Source organism: Falco biarmicus, chromosome 3 (genome assembly GCF_023638135.1).
Source record: "Falco biarmicus isolate bFalBia1 chromosome 3, bFalBia1.pri, whole genome shotgun sequence".
Taxonomy (NCBI): domain Eukaryota; kingdom Metazoa; phylum Chordata; class Aves; order Falconiformes; family Falconidae; genus Falco; species Falco biarmicus.
Genome location: NC_079290.1, coordinates 28,925,942 through 28,949,828, shown reverse-complemented (window position 1 = coordinate 28,949,828; position 23,887 = coordinate 28,925,942). Strand labels below are relative to the sequence as shown.

The following is a 23,887-nucleotide window of genomic DNA, read 5'->3' as shown; positions in this document are numbered from 1 at the left end:
AGCAGTGATGAAAGAATCCCTGTTGCATTTCTTTTCAGGTGATTTCTAGAAGGTGATCTCTCTGTAGAGTGACTTTGCCTTCTAAAGCATGGTATAGCCCACATTGTCCTGCCTCTCTCAGTCCTTCACTGCCAGTGCTTGTCCCTCCCTAGCATGGGAGAGGATGCAAGGCCAGTTCTGTCCCAGGGAGCAGCATTCTCCCACCCTCATTTTCCGTTTCTCTCTGGTTAGGTTCTTTAAGCATGTGGTCAGACTTTGAATTTTCTTAGGGAATCACTCCAGTGGTGGACCCTTTTGGTTTCCAAGCTAACTGTCCATGAGAAAACAAAACGCCGTTTTGAATCTTTTTGTTCCCAGCCTCTTAAGCAGTTATGAGTGAGAAAAGACAAAGGTCCCATCACAGTAAAATGCACAATCAATAAGAAGCAGGTATATAAAATTTGACTAAATAAGAATTTGGAGGGGTTTGGGTTTTTTTATTTTGTGAAAATATCCATCTTTAAAAAACATATCTAAGGAAATAAAAAGGAATAGGTTTCCAAGGAAATGAAATCTGGAATTTCAGAATAAACCTCTAATTTCAGAAGTAAATGTCCTTCCTTTGTACTGCAGTGAGTGTTATAACTGTTGTGCAAATTAAGTCTTAATTCAGAATATCAAAATGTAATTCTTTTTTTAAAGTTCCTCATAGTTTGGTTAACATTTCTTTGCACCTCTACCCTTTTCCTATTTTCATTCCATATGTCCCTGAACTTCAGTTTCTAATCATAATGCAATGAGCAACAATTCTTAAAATATTGACAGTTATTCTGAGAGAACTAATCAGTTTCACGGGTTCAAAAGTATTTAATGGTCTAAATCAGCATATGAATGTTGGTGGCTTTTTGATTTGCTTCCGTGCTTTGTTCCAACAGTCTAAGGAATATCCATGGCAGAGCAAAGAAAAGCATCCCATAGTCCCATAGATATTCTAGTGTGTGAACACAAAGAATAATTTTATTTCCAAAGATGGCAGTTCTCAAAAGGCCTACAACACCATTTTTGAAATGAAACAGGCAATTTGAAAGGTAAAGCACAGGAAAGCAGCTAAAAATCTGATTAAGTGATCTATCTTTCATCCTTCACCGGCTTAATTCATTCTTAATATCCTGTCTTGATTCTTTGATAATTAGGTAATACAGTTGGGTTTTACTGCTACACAAGTATTTTAATTGATGTCTACAAATCTAAAGTTGAATTTAAGCTACAATATACCATACTAGCTAGTTACTATAACACAAAATAATACTGATTAGATTTACCTGTCCATGGAATTCTACACATTGGCAGCTGAACGTTTTGAGTACCCACTATATTTCTGCATAATTTTGCAGTAACACTCATGGAATTATGAAAAATTTGGTCCTAAAAGCCTAAGACATATTCCTTTGAAAACCAGTATTTGAATTTAAAATATCTTTAAAAGTCAATGAAAATCCATTCATGGTGCTTTATGAAAGCTAATTACTTTCTGACAGAGATAGTAAGTTAGCCTTACTTAATCTTTTGTTAAATTTTATTTTAAAAATACAAGCAGTATTTGATTGAGGACATGGACTCTGTTTTCTTGAACCAAATCTATGCTTTTAAACAAAAACTCTTCACTGTCAAACTGCAAAGAAAGTGAGAATAAGGAACATTAAGCGTAGATTTGGCTTAATTTAGATAGTTTATTTGTACTTCAGTGGTGTCTTAGCAACCTATAGAGTTGTGATGTAGTGTTAGTTTCTCTCAAGGGACCAAAAGATAATGCTTGGAAATTCATGGCGTCAGGAGCACAGCTACAAAAAAGACATCAATGGGGTGGCATTTTAAATGTAGAATTAATATGTTGTAATAGGTGCTAGTAAAAGGCTCCAGGCTGAGCTTGTAACACTTGGAGATTCTTTTTAAGTGATGACTGTAGAGTGAGAAGGGCAAAGGAAAGAAAGTTTACAGGGACAGGGTTTATGCATGGAAGTAGTTTAATGGCTGTGCACTGATTTCCTTAAAATAAAATGGAAAAAAAAATTTCTCTTGACCAGATTAACTTGTTTAAAGCTCATCCTTACAGCTTTAATAGTGGTAATGTACTCTGTTTAGCTATTTCAGCAATTAAAGATACCTGATATATTTTGGTTTTATTTTCTGTATATATGCTTCACTTCTGTGATTTAAGTGTTTCAGTTTATAAATTGAAAGTGCAGTGTGATAGAAGTATTGTTGGATTGCAGTCTCATCTGCTGTGCTCTGCTTGGAAAAAAATACATACACTAACATCAGCAGTTAAAAGAAAACGATGACATTGGCCATGTCAGCAAACCAACACGGCACATGGTCAAGTCCTACTGTAAGCAATAAAATCCAGGGAGTGCTGAACTACCGCTTTGTTATCTACCTTCTGCAGCTCAGAAAGTGAATCTGGCTCACAAAGTGCATGCGATCAGCTTGTAACCCCCACCGCGCTAGCAGCCTGTACCAGGGTTGACTCCTGTTTTACTCCGTGGTTTGTGCCATCACTGAGTGTGTCGATCCAATTTACCTGTTTGGAAGTCCACCTCTGCCATCATCTTGATCAGCTAGGCACAGGTACGTACTCCTTTATGTAGAAGAATAAAACCGTATAATTCATACATGCTGCTTATTTGCTGTTTTGCTGTCGGTAGTCCCCATTTCCTCATTTAAACAGGCATTCTTGAAATAAATTATCCAACAGCCAGCAGTGATACAGACTGAAAGGTAAAACTGATGACTTCTGTGCATTGAGCAAGTACATACGGTAGGCAGTGGGACTGGCTGATCAGCCCCCTTCCTCCCTCCATAGTGGGTAACTGTAGAAGCCGTCCGTTTTTCGTAGTCTGATTAGTGACAGCAGGTGCCATTTCAGTTTTGAGCCATCCTAGTGAATGAATTTGATCTTTTAAATTTTCCAGCATATTAACAGTACTATTAAAATATTTGATGATTTTGCAACTCTTTTAGTAAGAATTCCTTGGAAGAGCTCTGAGAACTGCAGGTTTAACTGTTATTTCAATTATGATGACTTTTGGAGCTACATCTGGTTTTGTTCAGTGCTCTCTGTCATTGCATTAATGGCAAATACATTCCACGAGATCTTTAGATTATTGTCTGATTTTCAAATGCCAGGAATGCTTTTCATGGAAGATGAGCAAATATCTTAGATAATTTTGACAGGGACAGCTTTCTTCATGAGTAGTTTTTGTGTTTCTGCAAGTATTACAATATATTCATTATCAAATCATACCAGGACTGACACTCAACATCTAGCAAATAATTTCTTGTCTATTGGCTACCTCTATCAGTACATAATCTTCCTCACTATTACACTCCAATTCCAGATGCTTGATCTTTAAAATTACACGTACTGGAAAAAGCAAAAATCAGATTAAAATCAAACCCAGCTGTTTCATTTTTCAACAGCAACTGAGTTTATGCTGATGCTGTTGTTGTTCTTGTTATAGCACCTAAAGGCCTTAAGTTTTGGGGCTCCGTTGTGCTGTGTTATATGTGAAGGGAGCATAAAACTTATTGTATCCATTATGCTTTTGTAGAATAATAGGGCTTGATCCTGGAAAGTGATGAGTGTTTTGGTTCCAAATCTGTAGAGCACTTGAGCATATGCTAATTTTAAGCATGTGAGGGGTTCCAGCAACATAAATAATAACATCAATGGAAAGACTCACATGCTTAATGTTACACAAGTGGTGTACGTGCCTCGCAGTGTCTGCTGCCACAGCGCTCAGCACTTTGCAGGACTTCAGTGAACACGATAAAATCTTTTTTATTATATATTTCTCATGCTTTAGTCTCAGGAAACTGTTTTGTTTAATTCCTAGTATTATGGGGTAATATGTTGCATCTCAGTGGGTTTGTGGTCTTGAACTCTGTAATTGCAGCAAAGACAATTTTCATGGTGGAGCCTGTTACCCTGTACAGTCACATGTCAGCAAATATTATATTGCTAAATTTTTTTTGTATTCATATTATGCTATGTGTGGAGTATCATCTACATCTACTATAGCAAAAATTCTCACAGTAATATGGTCTCTGCTCTGAATAGGTGGCAATGTGAAGTACTGTGGAATGTATACATAAAGCGGTTTGGTTGGCTGGTCTATTTGCCATGAAAGGATTTGAGTTTGCAGATACTTTTTGTTTGCAGCTGCTATTAATTACAGTTCTATTTTACATCTAATAAACAGTGTGAACAGGATTAATTTCAGATTTCAGAAATGTCAACTCTTCTATGAATTTTACTTGTTTTCATCATATGTACAAGCAGTTAAAATATAATTTACAAAAACATACAGAATGTGGCAATGGTGATGTTCTAGTCATTTGTTCTTTTACTTTTCAGCTCTGCCAAAGTTTCTGCAGCCATTTTTATCTGATAAGAACATGCCATCTGAACTAGAATACATGATAATTTCCTTGGATGAGCCTCATATATATCTTCGTCAGTGGAGCGATGAGTCGATGTTCCAGGAGATACAGTTTTCAGCTCAAGCTGACTGTAAACTTTTGGAGTGCCGAAACGTGACTATGCAGAGTGTTGTGAAACCTTTCAAAATCTGGGGGCAGACTGCTCTTTCAAGCAGCACAGTGGGAAGACTATCGGACTGCACGATAATGGTGGACCCCATTTTCATCAACTTTGGCCAATATGCACTTCATTCTCTAAATAAAGCAATTCAAGCTTGGCAGCAGGTATGCAAATACAATAATAAGAAAAAAATCTAGCTCTTGTGATTAATAGCAAATTAGAATACCAACTGCATTCATTAAAAATATTGCAAGATGTAAAAGCTTTAATTGGCACTAAAAGTGTTTTTTACTAATAAATGTTAATTCCATGATAGCAATGAAAATTAGGAGACAATGAATGCTATATGTAAAGGCAAATGTAGCCAGAACTGGTTGAGTTTCAGTGAAACTACATGGATTTATATCAGAATAATCAGAGTCTTGGTCTTGAAATGCATAATATTCCATTAATTTATGAAAAGGTGAGTGATGCGTGATACGTAAGCACAGCTCAGTCTGAGCGGTAGAGCATATTGTTTCCAGCTACTACTTCTATCCTTAGTGAAGCTCAACACTAGTTTCACATTACATTCTGTGCAAGCAGCATTAATGGCCGAAGCCAGTCCTGGCATAAGGAACCTTGCTTCTGCAATGACCCCTCGAAGGCCTGTAATTCCCTTACTCCACTATAGCCTTGAAATCAAATCATTCTCTTCATCTGCCTGAAGACCTATGTGGAGCCTGGGAATTAATTACCTATCATGGCACTACAATAACAAAGCCCCCAAAAAAGGATGAAACATCTGTTTTATATCAAAAAATTCTTTTTTAAGGGCATTCCACGGTTTTCTTGTTGCAAAAGGACATTCATAAAACAAGATCTAGTGTGATTTAAATCTTTACAGCTGGCTCAAATATCAATGTGAACAAAAATCTTTGTAGCTCCAATTGCTGGTTTTTGTCATATTTTGAACAATGCTTTTAATAAAAAACAAACATAGAAAGTATAAGAGAGTCCTTGGTAGGCGTTTAAACCCAAAATATTTCTTACTTGGTACTAGTCCCTCATCTAAGACATGTGTGGCAACTACTGCAAAATGGCCTTCAGAAAGGTCAGTTTCCTCTTAGGATGGAAAAAAAGAAAAGATTGCTCAGTCATAGCTATATATATAAATAAAATATGGTGCATAAATATTTAAATGTTTTAAACCACATCACAGTGTGAATGACTGACTGACTACTCTGTGCCTTGAAGGAATATTCTGAGCTGAAAAAGTGGAATTGTATATTTGATTAAGTAGAGCCATATGTCTCATAGTATATTGCTGACAGGTACATTCTATGAATAGTTGGTACTGATTTATACATGGATTTGGCAATGTTAACATGAGCCACAGGAGGATATACTTCTGTAATTGTTGCTGTAATTTTCTCGTTTCCTCTCATGTCAAGGGTACTTGCCACCATGTTCTGATGTGGTGGGTATCTAACCCTGAGTATTTGAGATTAAAAACTTGCATCGCTTTGAAATTAGGGAACAGTTAACACACAAGTGGGTTCAGAACAGCTTATTAAATTAATTGTTACCAAGATATTTTGTATGTGGCTTTACCTCCAGGTTTCGGGGGGTGGCACATACTGCACAGGGAGGGAATGAATTTCCCAGTGATAAGCCCTGTTTGATGTTTGCTGTTCGCACAAAATACAGTATAAATGCTGCCAACTAGAAGCGTGAATTTAATAAGCAGGAAAGGTTATTTGAATTCTCCACATATTTTTTACTGGATTAATATCTGAAACAAGTGATGTTGTAGTCAGTGGACAGACAGATGAAGCATGAAACAATTTGGCCCTGCACCTTTAGGTCAAGAGTTCAGGATTAACAGAAGCCTCTGTCAGTGTCTTTGTTTCCTAGATATGGACTGATTTTTTTATTATTTTTTTTAAGTAATGATGAACATTTTGAAAGTAGATTAAGCTTAAAAAACACCAGGCGTACAACTTGCTTTATACTTGTAAGTCACATGTTGAAAATCTGAGAGGATTAGCACTTTTTAAAAACAGTTTCCCCTTTTGACATATTTCACTGTCTAATCTGAAATACCTGTTTAAATACAAGCAGTATCAGGCTAATGCACATCTAAATGCAAAGCTACAGTCATGGTTTTAATAATCAAATAACTGGGTGGTGAACTTCCAAGATTGTTATTAATTTAGTTTTATTATTTAATAACAACATCGTACAGAGTATCAAGTAAGATAGCAAATGCATGTCTCTGTGGGGGGAGGGTGTTTTCTCCTATATCTTTGTGCATTTAAACCTTCACAAATTGTTTTATAGCATTAGTGCTTTGTGATGTGTAGAGACACAGGGTCAGCTGAGAAAACAGCTCCCCAGGTATGGTACTAAGTGAGTATTCCTGGGAAAAAACTATTCCTTTGTGGTCTCACGATACAAATGTTTTCCTAAACCCCTCAGCATTTATAAAAGCTCCTGGTTTAAACCTGTGTTGAACCATTAGAACTTCTTTTCCTCGAGGTCCGTATGGTGCTTAACCTTTCTGTTGGCAGTTGCATAAGTTTTCTTAATGAGCTGGGATCAGTCAAAATGACATCTGTGATCACAGTAGTTTCCCCATCTTTCTACCATAAGCACAGAGAACAAAGGAAAAGGGTACCGAAAATTTGCGTGTAGCTTCAATTTAATTTTCTAGCTGATAATGTCAAGATACTGACATGAGAATGAAGTTTAAACAATCAGAAGGAAAATGTTCTTTTATCTTAGAGGAACTTCAAGGGAGATGAGAAATTGCTGAAGACTTTCTGTCCAAAAAACATTACTAGGTACTAGAGGGGGGGGGGGGGTGTATGTGTGTGTGTGAGAGAGAGAGAGAAGGCTCGCACAGGTCGTCAGTAGCTTGTGAAGCACACAGAGAATAACTTTGTGCGTACAGAGAGGCCTAGGCATCTATGCTGGCGGGGTGGGAGGTGAGGTTCCCAGACCCAGAAATGCTTTGAAATAGCTGTGAGCTGAGACTTGAGCAGAAAGTCCTGAGATAAGGAAAGCCTGGTGACTAGTATTATGTGGGATGTTTTCCCCCTCTCTCAATAGAATTCACAAAATACTTGAAACTCCAGTAAAGGAGAGACACTTTCCATTCCTCTCTGAGAGAAAAGAACAGCTGAAAAGTAATCTAAAGAGCGGCAGGAAATTGTCCCCCAGCAACTGACCCTATCTTTATCTTAATCAGGCTGTTGATCTGCTACTGATTCTTTTGATTTGCTGTTTTAATTCAGAAAGGGAATTTTTTTGCTAATCCACACTTAGGTGTTTTCAGCTCCTGGAGTCATCATTCAGCCCTTTAGCATTATTGCCTCACAAATGGCCCAATTCTATTTGTTTTTATTATGTCTGGTTTCTCTACGCTCTCTTTTATCGATCCAGATTTCCTCACTCCATCCTTTTGCTGGTGGGTTGTTGTTTTATTGATTTGGGGTTTTTTGGTCCCTTTCTGCTTACCCTAGAAGCTTCTGCTGTCAGACTTCAGTAGCAAATTCGGGATCCAATTCCCTGTGATGAGTGCAGGAGCTGCTGTAGCTCCCCAGGAACCAAGAAGCATGGGTGGTGCTCTGTCTGGGAAAAATCTCCTGCATTTACCACAAGGAGAATAGGAGTTGCCTCGAACCCTGCCTGTACAGTGTGTAGTTGCCATACTGAGCTAAATATCCACAAGCTTCCTTGGTAATCCTTTAGTCAGCTGTTACTGTCATGACTTGAGGCACCACTAGCTCTCTCTTAAGCCTGGCAGCATGGAGCAACACCTTATTATGCAAATCTTGGCATCTCTTTGATTAATACTTTGGAACTGTTATAAAATTGAGCTTTAAATACCTCTTCTGCTTAACTTTGAGAAGCGTTGCTGTTAAAAGCAGTGAGTTGTAGTAGCAAATCTGGCATTTAAATCGCATATTAGTGGCAATCATTCATCAGCACCAAAATGTGTGCAAGTCTATTAATAATCCCTGATGGGATAACATTCCCCCGGTACAATTTAGAAGTTTTATGCATGCAAAAACATGGCTAGATTCTTTTCTCCCTTCAGAAGGTGCAAGAACCAACAGTTCAAGTTCTTACTTACTTGAAACTATAGTTATTCAGGTGAGAAGAAGGAAGTTCATAATCTTCTGGTGATGTTCTTCCAGTCTCTGTGTAACCAGCAAGAAAAATGTACCGGATGAAAAAAAATAATTTCTTAAATTCCCCTGAGGTTATATCTAGGTTTGACTATAACAACATGCTGAGCTCTGTGGATAGTAAATGCTCCCTTTTATAAAGAACATTTTGCAAAGCTGTAACAGGAAAATACATATATTTGTGGTAGACTTATGGGTGTGTGGGTATGGCAGCTTTACAGTAAAAAGTCATAGATCCACCACTAGAAAATGCCAAAATAAACTCTGCGCTCTGAAGTGGCACTGTAAATGTCAGCCTTTAGCATACCCAGATCTGCTACTGAATGCAATACAGACACATTGCCCTGTAATGAGTTTTACTGCTTTGAAAAAGTGCAGTTTTAGTTATACTCACCTGACTCTTGTTTCACAGAAGATACTTGATCTTATGCAGAAGAATTCAAGAGATTTGGAGAGAAGCTTTCATCTAAATGTTCTCATGCTTAAATACTCCTAGGGTTAATATTTTTGTGCACAAATGCCAACCATTCTGACATTGTCACAAAAGGAATTCCAACCTGCCTGTAGACGCACCTTAGGTTCTTCTGAAGGTAATAATAGTAGTGAACATATCTCAAAGGATGCTAAATTGGACATATCTTGCACACTTCACTTTTCAGAAAATCTGTTCCATGTATATCACCCAGCAATGTGCTACTAGCAATGTACCAAACTGTTTTTTGTGGATAATTAAAGATCCATAGGGATCGATGAGGAAACGTTTTTCTCTCTCTCACATTTGATTTCTGAATTTCTGTAGGCTTCCAGGCACATTGTTATCAAAGAACTAGAGACCCATATGATAATAGACAGAGGAGGTGCTAGCTTCATTATGTCTGTTTAAATGTCCACTGAGAGAGCAAGGAAGGGAAACAGAGTCAGCTCTTGAAGACCGTGGAGGTCCTGTAAGTTAGAGAAAATGTTATGGGAAGAAAGGATGAGAAAAGAGCAGCTGGGCTATATTGTGGAGAGAAGGGAACCAACAAACAATAAAGCGTTGTCAAAAGTATGTGCTAGGAAAGATGGGTCAGAAGGAGGTAACAGAAAGCACAAGAAGATGAATTCTTTGTTATACCCATTAAATTGCATGAAGACTATCCAAATATTGCTTTCTGGGTGTAGATGTTATGGTTACTCGGTAGTTGCTTGTAAGTGGAAGGTGCAGCCCAGCAGCAACTACGACAGAAATACACAAGAGATGATCCCCAAATCAAATTGTCAGTCACACTTTGACCTCTCCCGTACAGGGGATTATAGTTCGTGCCTTCAGGGCCGGAAGAACTGTAGCTCTGGTAATTTTTATGACTATCATATAGTCTCATTGTATCAACAGAGTGACAAGTAGCCAGATGAAAAGCAGAAAAAGAGGGATGGAAGGATGCTGCAGGCAGGAAGAAAAAGTATTGTAAAATCTAAAATACTTTTAAAACCCATGATAGTTTTTGATTTTTCCTATTAGACTGTCAAATTGCATGATGTGTTTTCAGACTAGCCTTGTGGAGCCGTGAAAATACTCTCCCCATGTCTCCTGCTTTTTCTTTAGTTATTTTTCTAAGTGTTGTGGTATCAGGAGAGAGAGACAGTCTTCTGCTGCTGACCCACAGCAACATTTCATAGTAGAAGCAGCAGCTGGGGAGGAGGAAGTGCAGCCTGTTGGCCTGAGAGATCAGTTGTCAGCCATAGAGAAGCCTCTTCATGCTTGTAGCGCCCCGTCTGCCCTACGCGACATGTCATTTCCCACTGAATTTAATTTCATTGAAATCTTTTATATGTTAGGAAATCTAGTTTTTATTGTAGTTTTAAATCTCTAAGATTAGCATTACATAAACATAAAGTAAAATATGTTAAGTCTTAGGATATATTTTGTCAATCCAAACAGTAATTTTTGCGGAGTACTATGAGACCAAAAGCTAACGGCAAGAGATCTTGAAGCACTTCTGCGTTGTAACAGTCGCCACTGGGCAGACAGCTGCCAAATGTCTTGCAATTAATCTGATGCTTACTGGCTTTCATATCCCTTTCCTTTCAGAACCAATGCCCTGAGGCAGAGGAGTTGGTCTTCAGCCATTTTGTGATCTGTAATGACACACAAGAGACACTGCGGTTTGGCCAGGTGGATACGGATGAAAATATTTTGCTGGCTAGTCTCCACAGTCACCAGTACAGCTGGCGCTCTCACAAGTCCCCGCAGGTATGTCAGAAACAACCCTTCGAATACAGCAGTTGCTGAAGCTTACTGGTGGTTTTATGTGTTGATTCGTTGGTTTTCTGTATGGTCTCAACCATCTCTAATGCTCCAGTTCCTTCAGGAGTCACACACTGAGGCTGCATCAGAGAGAGAAGGTAAACAAAGACTGAGGAAAGCCAGAAGTGTTTAGAAGTTACTTGAGGGTAGAACTGGATGTGCACGACCGCTTTTTGTAAAACTGAGCGGTTGTGGAAACTGAAGCTTCTGAAAAAAAGCAAAAGAAGATCGCTTGCCAGGTTTTTATAACTAAGTGATCGGTGTCTGTTTTCTGTGATGTACATTAGAGGTTTGGGGAATTTTTTTTAATGAATTGTTTTTACCAGAAGCATCTGTTCACTGAAATTGTTTGCAGAACAGGGTCAAACTGGACAAGTCTCTCAACTCAGCATGTGCTTGCATTAGAAAAGATTTGAAATTGTCAGAAGCACCCCACTTATGTAGTTTAAATAATGCAGTTTCTGTTCTTGGGTGTTTTTTTAAGGATAAACACTGAAACTGAAATAAAATGTTTTAAAATTATCAACAGGAAATATTTCAATGAAACCATGTTGTTGGCTGTCTTGAGTGGTGGTGAAAAATGGGACTTTTCATCTTGATTCAAGGCAGGGCAAGAATTTATATCTCTTAAAAAAGTGTTTATGAAACAGCAAAGCTTTTTAATTTTCTTTTTAATATATACCCAGCTCCTGCTGAGTGGGAGACTAGAGACCTGTGCCACCCTGCTTGATGTGCAGCAGTGCAGTGCTGAAGAGTTACTGAAATTTTTACAGATCCTGGGAGAAGTGTAGTGGGTAACTCCCCTACAGCCCTGGAAAATGCCAGCCTTAGCATGTGAGAAAGAGGGTGAAATTTGGATGGTGATTCTAAACAGGAGCTGTGCCCACTTCCACTGCTGACAAGTTTCAAGTTTCACTGGGAAGCAGGGATGGCAAATTTCCTGTGGTTTTAGTTCATATGTCAGTTGGTGGATATGCAAAACTGCTGAGTTGTACGTGAGTGCAGTAGCCTGTGCAGAGCAAATTCAGCCAGAGTAAACAGTTGCAGTTGACACTGAAGTCAAAACTTAAGAGGAAGGCAGGCTAATGAAGGACCATCTCGCCATGGCCACAGACTTGTTATAAATGTGTATGCTGGTGTAATAATTAGAGAATTTGGTGACTTTTAGAGTCACTGGAGCACTGTACATCCCTTGTCGCGTTTTCAGAAAAGATGTATGTTTTCTCATAGAAACCAAACACCAGTGATGCCCTAGCCCACAGGCGAGCAATCCAAATGGGTGATTGTGCTCTGTGCGGTTGGGCAAGTCTCAGATTGTGAGACAGGATCCCTATTCATCAGGTGACAGTAGTTGCATTTGGGTTACAACTGACGTAACTCCTCCAGTTCTGTGAGGGAGAAATAACAACCAAGCTTATAGAAAGCTAACTAAATGCGACCTACATTTCATAACTAATTATCACTGCCTTTTGTAGCAACCACCCAAAAAATCATTTAAACCTTTTCATAAATACATGGAAAAAGAAGGAAAAGTTTAAAACAATTATATATAAAACCAAAACTAAGTAAGACTTTCCTCTTAATATTTTTCTTTAATGTTTTCAGGTTATTTTTAAAATTATTCTGTTGGGGGGAACGTCTTTTTGACCATCATTCTAGATAGTTCTACTAATGGTGTAGTTCTGATTATGCTGTATTCCTAATAATGGTGTAATTCAGTTAACGGTACAAACTGGAAAGAGTTTTGAAAATGAGGATTATTTCAAGCAAAGCGAAAAATGGAAGAGTTAAAACTGTAGCTTGTTACTGATACCTTTTGTTAGTTGCAGCCAAGCTGCTAAAGACCACCAGCACAACATATGGCATTAGCCATCTGACATCTGGAGAGCTTAAATATTAAAACATTGATCTTTAGCTTGTCCTTTTAGTCACTGACTTAAGCAATGCAAAGCATTCCATTTTCATGGCCGCTATGTAAGTTTCTCATTAAATGAAAAATAGAAGTGCAGGATGAAAGGTGGAAAAGTCCAGCAAAAAAACAAAATCACACATTAGGGAGTGGGTGTGGTGACAGTAGGAACTTCAGATTCATTTTTCAGATGTTCATTCTTCATCTGAAAGTTGGTGATGTCAAAGGGTTTCCCCATTCTGTTTCGCTCTGATCAGATTCAGATTCACTGAAGAACTGGACTGATAAACAGTCAGGAGTGTCATGTTGGATTCCCATGTCCCAGGAGATGGCAAAGCTAACAGCTGACTCCTCTTGACTCAACCACGTTGCTGGCCAGCAGGCTTTTCTAGTAGAGGGGCGATACCTCCCTTGTCCCAGCCCTTGAAATAATTTCAAGAACACTTCTGGTCTTTTAACATTTTTCAACAGCCATCTCTTGCTGGGAATTTTAGACTAAAAAATAGCACTGAGGTAATTTCACCGAAAATATATGGAAGCACAGTCTTTCCACACACTGTTGAGACAGAAGCAAGTTTTCTTTATAAAGGTCCGAGAATCTTGGTATCTATATAAACTTTGTTGATTTAGTTAATGCTAAATACAAATCACTGTAAATTTAGCGTGTTTCAGAATGGCAGTTCAGCTGAACAGCGTAAACAGCACAATCCTTCATCATTTTAGATCATATGAAATAGATTTGTTTAAATATTATTACAAATGTTGTCATGTACATTTTGTCAATGATTAATAAAATCCTTGAAATTAAAATGACGACTCAGTTAAGAGATCAGGTTGTCCCTGTTATGCTGTGGCACTTTTCTAATTGTTTCCATGCAAAACTATCTAACAGCTTGTTATCCAAAGGTCAGAATAATGCCCAAGCATGGACAAACCCTCTGAGTGTCATATTCATGGAATGCTAGATGACTTCATAGTTATGAAATTATTTCATTTCTCATGATAATTCCCAACTTGCCAAGTTAGTGAATTTTAAGAACTCTGAGAGCAGATTGTAAGATAAATGTGAAATAATCCATACTTCTGGAGTCAGGGACTTCCCTCCAGGCATTAGTTCATACTTGACTTACTTGACTTACTCTTGGGGATAAAATGAGTTAGGACAAGGTCTTAGATACCACATTCTCTTACTGGGAAAGAAAACCAACTTGCACAACTTTGGCTGGCTCATGTTTCTTGTTACACAGGCACTAAGAGGCAGCGGTTGCCATGAAATACTTTATTTAACCTCTGCAAAATGTTTTTTTAGTATGGCAAGGCAGTTCAGTTAAATGAAAATAAATAGTTTTAAAAGGATTGTATTTCTTTTACATTCACATCAGTAAAATTATCCATTTTTCTTTTGCTAATTTAGCATAGTGAGAGATGCAGTAATTGACCATTTGAATTATTTAACACAACTAAATATATATGCCTAAAATAAGCTGTTTTTGTAGTAGTAGATAGTTACATATGCGTTATTTACATTTAGAATTAATTTCAATATTAACAAAGCTACTCTAGGGTATAATTAAAAATTGTTCAACTTTTTTTATGTTATGAAAACAGCTATAGCACACCAAGGATTTGGATTTATCAACTGTTGATGGTGTCCCTCCAACTGTTTGGCTTAACTTAAAGCTCCTTCCTTCCTTCATTTTTTCCCAGCCCGGATCTTCTACATTACAGGGAACCTAACCTTTCCCTTTTAACTTTCACTCTGATTCCTGCAAGTCTCGCTAGTTTGGCTAGTATTTCAGTAATAAGTCTGAGGTCTGATGCTTGCTCTTCTACTCTGCTCCATCCCCCATGTTTTCCTCAGATTTCGTTCAATTTTGACCTTCCTTAGGTACAAGACACCCCCAACTATATAGTCCCTTTCAGAGTTGTGGTAGGTTCAAAACTGATGATGTTTGAGGCTTTAAGCAATTCGAGCAAAAGTTGCCAGACCTTGTGAGTTCCTTTTGCACATTTTAATGAAAGTTAAGGGTCTGTTAGATATCGTTACAAGGCAAGAGAAGCTACATCACTCCTGTGCTCTACAGACTGTGCTCTGCTCCTGGCTCCTACGTTATTATTGGATTCAGTCAGTCTGCACTCCTTATCTTGATCTTCAAGTTCTTTGTGGGATGGGCCCCAGTTATGTCAGAAGTCATGTTTGTCTCCAAGACAGCTGTGTTTTTTAGAAGAGCTGGAGCATACGATACGTAGGGTGAAACTCTGAAGTTAAAAGAGATCAGATCTTCCTAGCAATTTACTCAGAGTTAAGGAATTCTTTCTTGCAAGACAGTAGGCAGTCGGAGGGTCCCACTAGGGATCACAGCAAATGTAAAAACCAGCTATTCATGTAAGAGTCCCCTGAATTTATTTTGCAGAGGTTGTTTGCTTGCGAATAAACAGCAAAAATATTTTATGACATGCTAGTTATTACTAGCAATTTTCCCCACACTCAAACTTCAGCAGTGTCTTCTCAAGAAGCAAATAATAATGGATTTAAATTCATTAATTTCCTTTCTGTGCAAAAAATAATGTTGCAGAGGGGAAGTCCGCATTTGAAATACCATCTCCCAAACCTTTCTCCAGTCTTCTCCTGGGGTTATGATAACAGTCCATTTTCACTTTTCACTGTCCTTAACTTGAAGCAGCAGGTGTAGTGTGTAAAAATCAGTTCCTGTGTTGATTTGGGCAATGACTTCAATGAGAATGTGGCTGAGTTACTGGTTATAACCTGAAACAGCTCTGTGCCACTTTTTTGCTACTTATATAGATTTTGAGGGAAAAGATCTCTATCATTTGTTTTTCTGTTCTCCTCGACATACACTTACAAATTCTTGAATAGATATTAGTAGTGGTTAGTATATTAGTAATATTTTCACTGGAACCCATTTAAAGTTTTTCTTCTCTTATTTTGAATAGTGTGCCTGCAAAGCACAACTTCTGCTAGAATTTTATAAACATAATTCTTCAAGGCAGTTGTAGATTTGGAAATAAATATAAGTAAGAACCTCCTCATTCTCCTACAAAAAAAAAAAGGCTGAAGCCAAATTTTCATTTATGTTGCGTCTGCAGCAGGATCATAATTCATTGTTATTTATTTTCAAGTTACCATTCTTTCAGGTATTGGGTTATATAAAATGTAAGATGATATACAGTACTCTGTGGGTTCAAACTTAGAAACTGTGACTTGTATGTCAGTTATTACAGGGATATTTTCCTGATTTATTGTTTAGGGATGTTACAGGTTCTCTGCACAACCTTTTGTACTTTATGTAGAATCATAGAATCGTTTAGGTTGGAAAGGACCCTTAAGATCATCAAGTCCACCACTAAACCGTGTCACCAAGCACCACATCTACATGTTTTTTAAACACCTCCAGGGATGATGATTCCACCACCTCCCTGGGCAGCCTGTTCAGGTGCTTGACTCCCCTTTCAGTGAAGAAATTTTTCCTAATACCCAATCTAATACTCCCCTGGCATAGCTTGAGGCTGTTTCCTCTTGTCCTATCTCTTGTTATCTGGGAGAAGAGACCGACCCCTACTTGCTTACAGCCACCTCTCAGGTAGCTGCAGAGAGCAATAAGGTCTCCCTGAATCTCCTTTTCTCCAGGCTCAGCAACCCCAGTTCCCTCAGCCGCTCCTCACCTTCCCAGGTCATTTACAGAGCAACATCAGGAAAAAAAAAAAAAAAGGAAAAAGTATGTTATTTTACACTGTTCAGATAGTGATAAATGTATTGCTGCTTTTCTTTGGGGTCCTGCATTAAAAATCAATGGTTATATTATATTATATTATATGTAATTGACTTTCTAAGTAATATCTGGGGCGGATAGGGATTGATATTATTGTTGAATCACATGAACCTTCATAACTTGGCTACTGTTCCTGAACCAAAAGACTTCTTTTCCACAGTATGTAATGTAAAGCCAACTTGTTCCTGCGAGGTTCAGGCCTGCTTTGCAGGTTGTATTGAGGCTTGCAACGTGTCCAGGAGCCCACAAGGGTCAGTTTGTCTGCCGAGTGTGAACTTTTTTCTACTAACCAGCATAGGGGTGATAGAAATTGCTTTCTCCCATGCTCTGTACTGGCCTTCTTTCTTACAAGGACTGATGGCATAGAACTGGTCAGATCTCTCATGTCCTATGAATAAATGAAGCCAAACTGAAATTCGAACTCTTCTGATGGCTGCTGCAGCTGGTAATTTGCAGAATAAACATTTCATTTGCTGTTTCCTCAAATACTAATTGGTTTTATTGTTGTAAGTCCTAATCCTGGTCAAGGGCCACCTTGTATCCTGAAAACACAACGAAAAAATACGTATCATTCTTCTCCTTTAATTTTGTAATTAAAAATTCATTTAGCTTCAAGTCTTAGAATTAAGGTCCCATCTCCATGTCATTGTTTCTTCCATGCTGCTGCATCATCACAGCTTTTTATTTTACTATTTTGTACAACTGCTGCCACGCCATCAACCAGGTCCTCACTTGATTTCTCACAGTCTCACAGAGTTGAGACTAATAACCCTTATTCTTCAAAAAGCGTTTTCCCATTCCACTTAGAAGACAGATACGATGTAACTACAGTGAATCCAAGTTAACTTCAGTGGATCTGCAACCAAAGTAGAAATCAAATTTGAATCACTAAGCATTCTGAGGGCACAAGCTTTAAATTACTTACACAGCTGGAAAATGCTGCCTTTTCTGGACAGGCTCCCTTCTTAGTCTCCTTTTTAATCCTCCATTTTAATCTTCATGCCTTGTCATATGACACTTAGCTTTATTTACTCAGATTGTATCCTTCACTCGCACGTCTAGCTGAAAACCTAAGTAAAATTTCAGGAGTGAATAGAAACATTCTGAGAAGAGGCACGATAACCAATACAGCTTTTCTAGCCATTCGCTCCATTAGGAGCACCTTCATCTTAGTCTGCCTCCCTGAAGGCAATTTCTTTCCCTCCCAAAAAGAGAAATTCATAATGGCTCAGAATTACAAATCCAAACCTCGGCCAAGTCTAGTCAAAACAAAAAAATCTGTTATCTGTTGATATGTTTCTGTAACAGAAAATGCAGAAATCAAGTGGTTGCATGAGTGCCGATCTTCTCATATACAATAGATAGTCTGTTTTAAATTCTAAGCTATAAATTGCCACTTATCACTGGATTATATTTGTTAGAATGCTTTTAAAGTCCATTGAATATTTTTGTATCTTTTTGCAATGACTTTTCTTTTCTCCTGATATATGTACCATACTTCGCTATGCTTGTTGAACTTTTTTTAAGCAGGCTGTCTAATAAGTATTTAGGATTTACTTAAAGTTTGATAAATGAAAGGGAGTTACATGGCAATTACTGTGAATCTGCAGTATTAGGTCAGTTTTATAACATCAGAGCTCTGCCTTGTTGAGTATCTGACGCCATCTATTATGACATCTTCTGCTGAAATAACACTAACAGTTGATTACTCAATTTTCTAAAATTACTTCAATTTTTATTTCCTGCCATATATCTCTGTATCACTTAGTGTCATTTACTAATTGCTTCTAGCTTTATTCCAGAAATCTCACATTTAAATAACTGATTCACCCAGAGATTCCTTTGCATTTTTATGGAATGCAGTTTCTTGGCTCATGGCTCAAAAGTAAATGTGCACAGCACCCAATTCTTATATTGTTATGTCATTAATACATATATATTAGATATCTTTAACTGATGAGGGCTGTTCCTTTGTACGTAGCATTTACTAATATACAAATACTATGTTTATAAAATAAGAAATTTCCAATATATGATAATAGCTTTTTTTTATTTTTCTTTCTGAACCATGAAATTAAATGCAGACTAATCACAGTGCTACAAAGAAAATTAGTAAGGCAGCATTTGGCAGCTAATGACTGCTCAGGGAAAGCTGACCGTGTGTTCCTTGGGAACATTCTAACTCGTGAGCAAAGCTGTTTATACAGGGTGGGAGACATCCTAATATTGGAGCTACATACAATTCCTAATCATCAATTATGGCAGTTCTATGACATCTGTCTTTGGAGTACACCGTATTTTGTGTGCCTTCTAGCTGAAACTAACCACTTAGTACCTTTTCTCATTATTCGGCTGTCATTTCCAGCTACCAAACTCCAAAGTAAACAGTTTTCTTGTTTCTCTTGGTTTTCATATGTGATGAGATTTATTCCCAGCTGCCTCTGTAAGAACCTGAACTGATTCCAGCCACTGCAACTGGAAATTTTTGTTTTGTTTTGTTTTTCGTTTTCTGTAACTAATACTTAAGAATCAAAGAGGCATGTTTGTTTATGAGTTTGAATGTCCTAGTGCACAGCTTCCCTCAACATATTCTTGAATATAAAGCTGTGCCCACGCATATGCATATCCAGATACATGCCCATGTTCACACTGGCACTTATTAGCCTTTGTGCTTCCAGCTTAAAACTAATTTGAATCTGAATGCAACAGTCATCACTCTTGCAAATTCAAAAGCCACCCACTGAATGGATGTTATTGTTCTGTGTGTAACTTGTGCTGAGGATACCACAAATTGCAAACAGGCTACTGAGTTGTAATATCTTTGAAAGTTGTTGCTGTGGTTGGTTCTTAAAACAATGAAAAAACCCAACGTCCAGCCCTTCACTAAGTCCAACTGACCAGACCCATGGCCAGTGCTATCTCTTTCTGGAAACAAATCATGGGAGAACATAATATTTACAGGTTTCAATTTTTTTCTAGTGTAAATAATCAAACTTTGGGCCTGATCCTGTTCTCAATTACTTAAATTAATTAATGACAGATGTCCAAAATCAGAGTGAAATTCAACCCTCAAGAAAGAATTCCCACAAGGCCTTTATATAACTGTTTTAAAGGACTTAAGTGATGCTTAGGCTCTGTGCTGGCCCTCTGCAAAGAATAAATTTTACCCAGAATGCTTATTGCTTTGATCCCTTATATATAACTCACATCCTTAAGTTTGCACAGCCACAAAAGATCTATACAGAGCTAAATAGCCAGATCTTCAGCTGGCGTAAATTTATGTAACTTCATTGACCTACATGGAACAGTACCAATTTTCACTACTCTGGCTTAAAGAATCTCCATGGGATAGAGGTAAGTGCGTATGGTGGGTAAATGGATGAAAGGCTCTTCAAATGATGAAAGACTGTATTGCTCTGGAAGTGATTTAAGTTAAACTGGAAAAAAGCCACTCCTTTTCCGGAATAAATCACACAGGGAGTATAATTATGCAGTTAAATTTCTTCTCATGCAGTCAAGCTTGAACTTGCCACCACATTTGTGTAAGAAATGAAATGTTTCCCATCTCTCAGCAATACGCTAAGTTCTGCATTTAACACACATATGTATGTGACCTATGCAAGTATACCTACAAATAGATTTGCATCCTTCTTTATTTTGAAGGGAAGGATATTTGTAATTTTCTGTCTTTTTCTGATGGCCAAAAATCTGGCCTGGACCTGCATTCCATATCACCTTGCTGGTAATAAAGAGGGTGGATTTCTAGAACTATTTCAAGGGCAGTAAAATCTCTTATTTCCTGTTTTATGCTCTCTAGTCTACCTACCCTTTTTTTTCTGAACAGTTGTGTGCTGCGTTTTTATCATCCTAAATACACTGTTAAAGCAGGTAATTTATAGAAATGCATGATGCATAGCCATCTTATGGTATTGTTGATTCTTCTGCTTGTATCTGAAGTCACAGAATCACAGAATGAGGGGATCATTCAGGGAACTGGTGCGCTTAGCATTGCTGACTTCTAAACCCAAGCATATTTCACTGCCATGGGAATTCATATCCTACTGCAAGGCTGTTTTTTCCCAGTTATGTATTGAAGTAGTAATTGCTTTCTTTCCAGCTGTTACACATCTGTATTGAAGGCTGGGGAAACTGGCGGTGGTCTGAACCATTCGGTGTGGACAATACAGGGACTTTTATTCGTACCATTCAGTACAAGGGCTGGACAGCATCACTTATAATCAAGGTTCAGCAGCTCAGTGGAGTGCAAAAGCAAGTAAGTATTTGATCCAGTTTTCAAAAAATAACATGAGTAGTTTAAACTTATCTATTCATGAATTAGCTACTTTACTAGTTGTTCTCTCCATCTGAGTGCAAAAAAAACAAGTATAACAGTTTTCTGGGGTCATTTTCAGGAGTTTTTACAACTCTTTTCTTCACTTTGGTATGGATCTCAGCATTTAAAAGCTCAATTGCCACCACATATTTTACATGTTCTAGTAAACATCCCTTTGTGTGGTTTCCAGTCTGAGTGCTTGTTACACACTCTCTTGCCCATTTTAAGCTCTTGAGAAGCAGAATTCTATTTTATTTTTTTAAGAAACTGTTCATATCTTATTCTGGGTTGTAATTCAGGCCTTTGTATTGTTAAAAGAGAAAGAAGGTATGACCAAATTAACATTTGAAAATGGGCTGCTGTGCAGTACTTTTTCCCATCCTATCTTTGTCAAGAGATCTGTAATAATACTGCAGTCATTCTGCCTGCATTGGCAGAAGCCAGAGCATGTGGTGGACGTAACATGTTCAGTTCATGGATATGGCAGAGCACCTTATGTTGTGCAACAGGAATATAGCTAATCAGCCAAAAACAGTGCTTGGTGTCACTGAAAGCCCTGCTGAGATTTTGCTTGGTAGGTTGTAGTTATGGTGTGCGCCCTTGTTAATGAAAAGGAAATGAAGATGGTTGTAGCAGGGATACGTGTGGAATGCTGTTCTTTGGTATCGCTTAGAAAAAGTCAGATATATGTTCTATGTTAAAAAATTCACGCATGATGGACAGCAACAACTCTGGGTCTAATTTGGTCATTTTCTAGGTGAGTGCACTTAAATACAGAAATATGGTACAGCCATTTAATGGAATTATAAGCTTTAGAACAGCAAAAATACTGACAGGTCTGGATTACTGGATTGTGATGGGAAAGCAAGGTGAAAGAAACCTTTCTTCTGAAGTACATCGCTGTGTCTGCTCAGAAAGGGCTCAGCTTTCAGAGACCATAACAGTACTCTTAAAATCCAAACCAAAGCTATGTTAGCGGTGGGCAGTACTGCTGAGTTCAGTGGGAACAAGAGTGGATATTTTACATGTTTCTTTCAAGCCCGGATACTGCCTTAGCAATATTTCAAGTGTTTTAATGCCTAGGTTTCTATAAAATTGCACATACATTTGGCCAATAAAAATAATGTTTTACCATTCACTGCCTTCAGCAGTGCTTGGGAAAACCTGAAATAGGAAGATTATTCTTTTACAGGTTTTCACTCTGTAATTCAATTTTGACCTTTCTTTTTCACAATTGTTTATATATGAGCTGCATATTTTTGTATGTTTTAGATCCTAATCTGTGGAAGACAGACAGTCTGTAGTTACCTTTCCGAAAGTATTGAACTGAAAGTGGTTCAGCACTACATTAGTCAGGATGGACAGGCCGTTGTTAAAGAACACATCAACTGCCTTGCAGCCAAGCAGAAGTTGCCTTCATATGTCCTAGAAAACAATGAGCTGACCGAGCTGAGTGTGAAAGCTACAGGAGATGAAGACTGGTCCCAGGACGTCTGTCTAAGTTCTAAACATACAGAACACAGCACTGTCATTCAGGTATGACTAAAAATAGCTATATGGAATATAGCATTAATAAAACATCAGAGTGACGTGGGGACTTTTTTGTTTAGACTGCTATTTGATATGAAATGTTGAACATCAACATCCTGAAATAATTTTAGTGTATTGCTTCTGATCTGTCTGCATACAGGTACCATCTTCAAAGAGTTCAATTACATATGTGTGGTGCACAATTTTGACTTTAGAGCCCAACTCTCACGTGCAGCAACGATTAGTAAGTACATTTAACATCTCTGAAATCTAAATGTTTATGCCTTATATGTCATATAATGAAATAAGGGCAGAATGACCACTTCAAAGATTTATTTATAGCTTTTTTCAGCAGTTCTAATACTGGAGTAGAATTAGCCATAAATTAGTATATTGTTTTCTTTTTGTAGATTGTTTTCAGCCCTCTTTTCATTGTAAGGAGCCATCTTCCAGACCCAATTATCATACATTTGGAGAAAAGAAGTCTGAGACTGAATGAAACACAAGTCATTCCAGGGAAAGGACAAGAGAAAGCACTGCAAAATATAGAGCCTGATCTTACACACCACCTGACATTTCAAGCCAGGTAGAATACTCATTTTCCTTGAAAATGGTTCATTTCTATGGAGAAGAAGGAATAATTTACACTTTAACTTCTGGTGCATTTTTTTCCTAAAGTATGGTATACACAGAGGAGATACAATAGAACAAGTATGTGTGGCCTGAAATGCTGTGATAGGAAATATTAAATTTGGTAGAACTATCCTAAGCACTTTGGCATTTGTTTGCTTAAGCAGTCCATGTTTTTGTGTTTTGCAAAATAAATTCCTAAATGATCTTGAAATGTGTTTTGAGAATACTGAAGTTTCTAGAGTCTCAGACAGAAAGATCATTGCGGTGTCATAACAAATTCAGGCGTGTCAGCTAATGCTCAGGAACTTGTTAAGACATCATAACTTGATTCATCCGTGATTACCTTAAGAGTTTTCCTACTGCAGAGTACGCTTGGAAAGCTTCATTAAAGAAAATGTGAGTGCTACTCGTGCTTGATCTTGTTGTGTGACTGAATTTATTTTCAATGACAGGGAGGAAGACGATCCATCAGAGTGTGCAGTCCCTATCTCAACCACGCTAATTAAACAGATAACAACTAAATCCCATCCAGGTGGCAATGTCAGCCAAATACTGTCCGAGTTCTATGGCACTGCTAATCCTCCCCAGCCTGCATGGCCATATAATAGAAAGGATTCAGACAGGTAATTCTTTGCTAAACCTTCTTCATG

The 23,887-nt window shown here is 37.8% G+C and overlaps 1 protein-coding gene across 5 annotated transcripts in view; it reads left to right on the top strand.

The window, feature by feature from the left end:
* Positions 1-23,887, top strand: part of VPS13B (vacuolar protein sorting 13 homolog B) — a 477,114-nt gene that overhangs the window by 417,991 nt on the left and 35,236 nt on the right. For all 5 annotated transcript variants that reach the window (XM_056333224.1, XM_056333225.1, XM_056333222.1 and 2 more), the window contains 8 exons: positions 2,426-2,607; positions 4,397-4,746; positions 10,826-10,987; positions 20,859-21,014; positions 22,347-22,610; positions 22,765-22,848; positions 23,015-23,190; positions 23,690-23,860. In XM_056333224.1, coding sequence (XP_056189199.1) covers positions 2,426-2,607; positions 4,397-4,746; positions 10,826-10,987; positions 20,859-21,014; positions 22,347-22,610; positions 22,765-22,848; positions 23,015-23,190; positions 23,690-23,860 — 1,545 coding nt within the window. The remainder of the gene's footprint in view (positions 1-2,425; positions 2,608-4,396; positions 4,747-10,825; positions 10,988-20,858; positions 21,015-22,346; positions 22,611-22,764; positions 22,849-23,014; positions 23,191-23,689; positions 23,861-23,887) is intronic.